Raw genomic sequence first — 8,058 nt, forward strand, 5'->3', positions numbered from 1 at the left:
ATGCGCAATGTCGTCGATGGTCGACGGCCACTCGTCGTCCTTCCCCGCAAGTACCTCGACGAAGTGAGAAACGCCCCTCAGAATGAAATGAGCTTCCCACGGTTCATGGAGAATGTAAGCACCAAACACGCCGGAGTGATAGATATGGGTGTTGCTGACCATGCCACTCGCATATACAGCTCTCCATCCTGAAGGCCGTCGGAGGACCGTTGATAACGGACGAGCTATGCCATGCAACAAGAGTTGACCTGAACCGAGCACTTCGTGAGTATGGACCTGGCTTCGTTCCCATGGCCAGACAGGGAAATACCCCTGCTGACTTTTGCAGCACGTCTCCTAAAGCAGATGCACGAGGACTGTCTGGCGGGATGCAGGGAGCTGATCCCATAATGCCCCGGTAGGTTACACACCAGTTAATACTTCGTCCTATACTTACACCATACGGCAGATTGGACTAGCATCATGCTCTACCCCCTCTTGCTGCAAATCTTCAACCGCATCGGGCAGCGCGTTCTGGTTGGACCCGAGCTAGGTCGGAATGAAGACTGGCTGCATCTGACTCAGAACTACACGACAAGTCTGCTTCAAGGCACCAACACTGTCCGAGCCAAGTACCCCCCCCCGGACCTGCGCTGGATGGCAAAGTACCTGGAGCGGGACGTCAAGATGGTCTATAAACAGCGTCAACGGGGTGCAGCCCTGCTAGGCCCTATCCTGAAAGCCCGCCTAGCCGCCAAGGCGGAGAAAGTAACGGAGAGTCACGACGACGCCATCGAGTGGCTTATCGACGAGTACCACCGAACAGGCAAGAAAGTTACGGCGGAGGAGATCGCGCAGGACCAGCTAGGCTTGACCATGGCGGCGATCCATAACACCGCAGCTACGGTTCTCTCGACACTGTACGACCTCATCGATCACCCGGCGTCCTTGGATGACATCAGGACGGAGGCCCGACAAGCCATGGACCAGCACGGTGGTAATATCAACCGTGCGGCGCTGCAATCACTGCACCACCTGGACAGCTTCATGACGGAAAGTCTTCGGATGCAGGGGGTGTGGGGGTTCCTGTTCCTGGGGCCTGGAAAGTCGAGACGATTTCGGTCAAGTGGAGAAAATGGAGATGTTGTCGACCAACCCAACGGCCCTGCAGTCGACTTTCTTTCTTTCTTTGCTTATCGGCGGGGCCTTTGCCCGTCACCGAGCAGTGGTTGCTTTTTCTCGCAACTCGACACTGAAAAGGAACATATGCGCCGTGCTTTCCGGGTGATGAGTTCTGTTTGAAACGGCTGCACATGCAATGGCCTGCATGGGGCCATCTAGATTCACTGATGCACGCCCGATCTCTCCACCGTACAGTCCCACGCGGCGGCATATCTGCAGATCGTCCAACCGAGACGGCTTGCAATTGATGGTAGGTAGTATCACTGCCCAAAGCAGGATATGCAGTAGGCTGTCCTGATTCCCCCTTGCGCTACCCGATCTACTGGTTTCACCGAAGCAGCTGTGTGAAACCCCCTGCATATCGGTCATCTACCCGTCTTATCTAGGATGTCTGCATTTCGGGCCACTCGTTGCGCTGGAACAACTGAGAGGGGAGCATCCCTTCCGACCCGGCTGTCAGTCCTCACCTGCATACGCCGACTCCACTCCACCCAACCCACCACCACGGCTGGATGGGCACTCAACTCGTATCTGCCCTGACCAAAGGCAGGAATGGAACTGTCTTGACGTTTAGACCAGATGCGTTGCAGCTGCAGTGCATGAGTATATATAAAAGACTTCGTTTTTAGCCGTCTCGAAACAAAGAGTCTTGAAACGTACGTGCAGGCACGCACTGGTTATACATACATACTTATACACAGCTCTGGACCCTCGTCCTGCCCTCTTTCTCGACATTACTCATTATTGTCTCTGGAACATTCTTCATTCGTCCACTCCAGCCACACATTCGTTCTCGCGCAGGGGCGCCCGCCATGAAAGTCTTCCTGTTGGTGTTCGTGGCTGCGATGGCCAGGCTGGCTGTCTCCCAGGGCATCATCTCGCCTGAGGCTCAGCAACGGCATGCCGCCAGCGAAATCTCTCAGCACCCTCGCGGGTTGTTTCCAGAAGGTCTCACTACAATGCCGCCGGCATGTGCTGTAAGTAGCAACTGTTCCATCAAATCATAGCCCAGCCAGCTTCTCTCTGACCTACTCACTCTTCAGCTCAAATGCCAAATGCAATCAGCACCACCCACCAACACATCCCTATCGAATCCGATACAAGCGCTCTGTTCCAGGCAAGTCGACCCAGCTGCCGCCGAAAAGCTGAAGGTCTGTCTTGCCAGTAGCTGCACACTTACAGAATTGCTGCAAGCCAGGAGGTTTACGGCCGAGTTATGCCACGAGCCCGAGACGAACATCAGCCCCATGATCTTGGCCGTCATGTGGGTTGGGGGGTGTATATGCATCATTGGAATTCTCCTCCGGGTCCTGGCACGCACCGCCCTCCTCGAGACCAGCAAGTTCGAGGCAAGCAGATGGGGCTGGGATGACACCGCCATTACGGTGGCATTGGCCTCTAACGTGGCGGCAGGCATCATAACCTCGCTTGGTAAGCTACTACTACCTCACCCACTCGTGGCGGCATAGGATGGAGCAGCCGGCTGGTTGCCGAAGAGTGGGCAATAATTAACATGCTAACTCTTGATTCTAGCCATTGCCGGTGGTGGTTTCGGGAGGGATGTGTGGATGCTGACGCCAGACGAAATCACATATGGCATCAAGGTAAGTGATATCAGTCGAAATGTGGCTCACCGACTGATTTCCTTCGCGTGTCTCTGCACTGTAATGTACTGTACTGACACCACGCGAAGATGCTGATCATCACGGAGCCCATCTACTACTTCAGCCTTGGTCAAGTCAAGGTGGCCATCTTGCTGTTCTATCTGCGCATCTTCCCCAGGCAGAGTGGCCACCAGCGCTTTCGAGTCCTGTGCTGGGTCATGATCGCGGCCGTGGCGATCTACACGGTCGCCAACATGCTCATCCTCATCTTCCAATGCTGGCCGGTCAGCTATGCCTGGACCCGGGCATTCGGCCACCAGCAGGGAACGTGCCAGGATCTGAACGCCAGCGTCTCGATACACACCTCCCTCAACATGGCGGCGGACTGGACCATCTTCATCATGCCCATCAAGAACCTGGTGCAGCTCAAGATGAAAAGGGCCAAGAAGGTGCTGGCCATTGCCGTGCTCGCTTTTGGGCTGGGCGGCTCGGTCTGCTCCATCTTTCGGCTCGTCGAGCTGGTTAACGTCTGGCAGTCTGATTTCAGGGACGACCCCAACATCACCATGAGATTGGCCAAATTCTTCATATGTAAGTATATCCGAACCGCCTGTATGCCGTGCTACATATAGGAAAAGCTATCGATGACTAACGCATGTATGCTTATTAGGGTCTGCTGCCGAGGTCACCGCCACCCTGTTCTGTGCCTGCATGCCCATGGCGGTCCAGGTCGTCCGCCGGCTCACGAAGAAGGCGGACGGATCCCGCCCGCAGAAACTCGGGCAAAAGGACGGTTCCTACGGCTCCTACTACAACCAGGCGGATGACTCGACATCTACGCGGCGCACCGCCGCCACCCAGGCCAGCCGCCGGGGCCACCTCTCGATGGAACTGACCAACATATCCGAACTGGCCCTGCACGAGTTGTGCACAAATCCCTCTGACCTCGAGGCCCAGACGCCGGCTGTCCAACCGGGCGACCACGGAAGCGGCGGGGCTTGTGAGGATGAAGAAAAGGGCATCATCTCGCGTCACTGCGTGAGATCGAGGTCGGGTTCTTGGGATTCTGCACGTCCCGGGACCGTTATTTAATGTATACACACATAATATACGAATTTGATTAATCACCTACTCGCCGGCCTCCTATCGCATCTTCTCGTCGTACATCGCATCCACCTCCTCCATCGTGCGGCCCTGCGACTCGACGAGGCAGAAGTGCGCCATGAGCGCCATGAGCAGGCAGCACCCGCCAAAGACGTAGCCGTAGGCGTAGTTTATTTGCGCGGTGACGGCCGGCGTGAAGAAGGCGATGAGGAAGCTCCACAGCCAGTAGACGGCCGTGGCCAGGGACGCGCCCGCGCGCGGCGCGGCGGCGCGGGACAGGCGAGGGCGGCCTCGCCCCAGGAGAGGGGGCCCCAGGTGCTGGCGAAGCCGGCGATGAAGAGGGCCTTCGACGCGATGAGCACGGCGCTGGCGATGGGCGTGCGCTGGGGAGATTGCTGGTCGAGCCAGTAGCGGCCGGTCGTGGCGTAGAGGGCGAGGAACACGGCCATCCAGAGCGCGCCGAGGAAGAGGCAGCGCTTGCGCGGGAGGCGCTGGGCGAAGTAGAGGCCCGGGAGGGTGCAGAGGACGTTGACGAGGCTGAGGATGGACTGGGTGATGTAGCTGTTGGAGAGGCCGGTGCCGGCGAAGATGGAGGTGCCGTAGTAGAAGAAGAAGTTGACGCCCGTCAGCTGCTGGAAGGACAGGATCCCGGTCGCGAGCAGAGTGCGCGACCGTATCTGGCCGTTTTGTAGGATGTCCCGCCAACTACTCGCCGAATCTGTCGGTGACCTTTCCGACTGCAGGCTGGCGTCCATCTCGCCGAGTTCCCGTACTAGAACCGGATGGTCCTCGTTGACGCCCATGAGGCCCGCTATCACGGCCGTGGCTTTCTCGCGTTGGCCGGTGGCGAAGAGGTACTTGGGGCTCTCGGGCACGACGAACACCAAGCCCAGAAGCATCAACGTAACCCACACAAAGTCGAGACCCATGGTGATGCGCCACGCGGCCGAGGACGGCAGGTCTTCCGTTCCGAGGTTGACGAGGGAGGCCGTCAGGATTCCCAGCGTGACGGACATCTGGTAGCCACTGTTCTGTATTGTTAGAGAGAGATGGAGAGAGAGGCTGGCCAGGAAAGTGTGTAGACACCGAGATGCTGGTCACACTCACGAGACGACTAATCCTCGAATGTTGGTCGGGGAGCTTTCACTGCTGGCCAAGGGCACGAGAGTCGACAAAGCCCCCACACCGATCCCGCCAGCCCAACGGCCGAGAGCGACCTGGTACCACTCGTGCTGGGAGGTGATTTGCACAATGGCGCCGATTCCGTAGGTCAGGCAGGCCAACATGATGGGCAACTTGCGTCCGAATCGATCGGCTAGAGGACCGGCTACCAGTGCCCCCATGAGGTTTCCGATGCTCAGCTACGCGTGATAATGTCAACATGAAGAGCACAAGATTGGGTCTCGGAGAAGGTTTACCAGTCCTACGATCAGCCCCGAGCGAGTCGAAGAAAACTGATACTTGCCCGTCTCGGCCTCCAAGGTGCCGAACGCCTGCTTGAATGCGTCCATCTCGAGGAAGCCGGAGATCTGGCCTGCGATGGGTGTTAGCTCACGATACAATAGTTCGGATGCCGAGGGAACAGACCCGTGTCATACCCGTAAAGGAAACCCCCCAATGAGTATGTTATGCCCATGCATACGACCTGGCGAGTGACAGGCAGTGACGAACGAGAACCTCCAGCCATGTTGTCTCGAGGACCAACGGTGGCGGAGAGATGCGACGGGTTCACCTTTGACATGTTATATCGAGCAAGACCGGAGAGTCCGAGATGATGGGTTATGGAGGCCAGAAAGGAGGCTCTCCTGCTTCCGAGCACGCCTATTTATCCATTCTCAACTCCGACTCAATACGCCAGGCCTTCCCTCCTGACAGGAACGCAACACCCATGACGAGCAGCTGACCCCCCATATTCGTTTCCGTCATCCTCTACACATACTCAGTACCTTAGTTGGTGGTGACCCAGGGAGGGTATAAGAGAGGTAAAAGGGGCAACTCCGACAGCCTGCGTACGTCCTTTATTGATCAGCGTCCCTTGAGCGGAACTGCGTGTTTGGGACGATTTAAGCGGCGGCGCACTAGTCCTAGAGGAGCTACGCTTCCACCACACAATGCATGTGAGGCTAGACTGATGCAGGCAATGGACCTATGAGGTTAGTCGTGGTTCATTAGCGAGAGTGTGTGTTGCTTAAGGTGTGCGGCTAGGCTCAAATAGGCTACTCCGCGTTAGGCTGCTACGTATTAATATAAGTTATAATATAATATTTAAAAGATTATAAAGAGTAGCACTGTTCAGCGTAGAACGTAATTAGCGTAATAATTTAAAATAATATTAAAATAAAAATATTTATTAATTAACGTAGTTTACTACTACGCGATATATATTATTTAGCGACGCACCTTAATTTAATTCTAATATAATTAAACTTTAACGTATAATATTTTTATAACTATAATACCTAATTAATTTTAAGAAAATCGAATAATTTTAATAATTTAAGCGATATAAAACGGATTAAATTAAATAAGCTAAAGAGTAGTAATAAAAGCTTATAATATACCCGAATTAATTTTACGCTATCGAATTTATAGCCGAACTTTAAAACGTGAAATTTAATCGAAACGACGTAAAATAAATTTAATTAAAAAAGAGATACTTTATAAGTATATAATTAATTTAAATATTTAAAGGATACCTCTTAATTTCACTAGTATAAAAATATAATTAATTTCTTTACCGCGTTGCGCGGCGGTAATTACGTTAGTAAACATTAAATTAAGCGCTTTATTAACCGTAACCCGGACTTAAAGATTAAAATAAATCGTCGGTACGATTATTAAAGGGCTTTTTATAAAAATTTTAAAGTTATTTCTATTTAGTTTACGTTAATCGTAAATATAAAAGCGAAATACGAGATCGTTAATAAAGATATTTAGAATTTCGACGACACCGGCTTTATAATAAGTATAATCGGGTTAATATTTACTATAATACGCGTTAAGTAACGTAGAAAAGCGAAGTTAATTTAGCTTAATAATCGGGAATAAATAACGGCGATTAAATAAATTAATTTATAGGGTTAATATTACTTTATAAATTAATCCCGCGAAACCGGTTTACTGGGCGATTAAGTAATTAAGCCGACTTTTAATAATTAAATTAATAACGAAATAGGTTTAAATTAAATTAAGTATTTTAATAAATATATTAAATCGTAAACGAAAGGTCGCTACCGCCTTTTAATTCTCAACGGCTACAAGAGCTATATTTCGGCCGAATTTAAAGTATATTACTAAGATAACGATACTATTACTATTAATATACCTCCCTATTTATTATATTTATTTTAACCTCTTAATATAATACTTTATTCGCTTTTAAAGTATATTTATTAAAAAAAATCGAGTTATTTATTAAAGCTTTTATAAACTATATTATTAAGCTCGAGTTCTTTATCGCCTTTAAAACCGCGAATTTTATTATTTTTACGGAAACTAATATTAAATTTAAATTTAACGTATTTAATTTAATACCTTATAACCTTAACGAGGTAATTAATAAATTAAATATACGTCTCCGGACGTTTATACATAACCTATCCCGTTTAGGGACGGCTAATACCTACGACCTTTAAACGCCGTCTAATCCCTAATAAATAATTAAGCACTCTATTTATATTAAAAAAGGTATTTATTTATTAAAGAAGCTTTTTAACGCCGATTTTAAATCCGGTAAACTAAATAGCGAAAAGTATAACTAAAATAGCTTATAAAATAACCTTTATACGCAATAAGATATATATATTAAAGGAAGCTAATTTAGTACTTTTTAAGCGCCGGAGAGCTAAAAAGTCGCGAGTTTAATTTAAAAAAGCTTTTACTATTAAAAAATCTCAGTAGCTATAAGACGAAAAGGTAAAAGGAAGCGTTCAGTGCCTGATAAAAATAAAAATAGGGGTTCGTCGAAGCGGAGGGCGACCGGTAAAAAACGTTATAGTGTTTACGGCGAAATAGGTTATAATACGCGAATATATAAAAAGGATATAAAATTAAGCGAGGAATAGAATAACGAGTAATTTTAATTAATTTTAAGTATTATAGTTAAATTAATTTATATAAAAGGGTTAAGAAATGAAAAAGGTGCGTCGCTAAATAATATACGTCGCATAGTGGTAAACCACGTTAATCG

At 49.5% G+C, this 8,058-nt stretch overlaps 2 protein-coding genes across 2 annotated transcripts; one reads left to right on the forward strand and one right to left on the reverse strand.

Annotated features, from left to right (window-relative positions):
• Positions 1-3,857, forward strand: PG986_004960 (GMC oxidoreductase; the record flags this gene model as incomplete). Its single annotated transcript, XM_066841182.1, has 8 exons — positions 1-114; positions 180-397; positions 459-1,263; positions 1,863-2,138; positions 2,205-2,592; positions 2,695-2,765; positions 2,855-3,356; positions 3,436-3,857. The coding sequence occupies 8 exons, from the start codon at positions 1-3 to the stop codon at positions 3,855-3,857; spliced, it is 2,796 nt and encodes a 931-aa protein (XP_066701044.1).
• Positions 3,858-3,908: 51 nt separating this feature from the next.
• On the reverse strand, positions 3,909-5,556 carry PG986_004961 (monosaccharide transporter; the record flags this gene model as incomplete). The annotated part of the gene is given in 5 exon segments (XM_066841183.1): positions 3,909-4,083; positions 4,101-4,895; positions 4,977-5,230; positions 5,288-5,403; positions 5,457-5,556. 5 exon segments carry the CDS (start codon positions 5,554-5,556, stop codon positions 3,909-3,911), a joined length of 1,440 nt encoding a protein of 479 aa, XP_066701045.1.
• Between the last annotated feature and the right edge of the window lie 2,502 nt (positions 5,557-8,058).

Source organism: Apiospora aurea (assembly GCF_038362705.1).
Source record: "Apiospora aurea strain CBS 24483 chromosome Unknown utg000004l_segment0_segment0, whole genome shotgun sequence".
NCBI classification, from domain to species: Eukaryota; Fungi; Ascomycota; class Sordariomycetes; order Amphisphaeriales; family Apiosporaceae; genus Apiospora; species Apiospora aurea.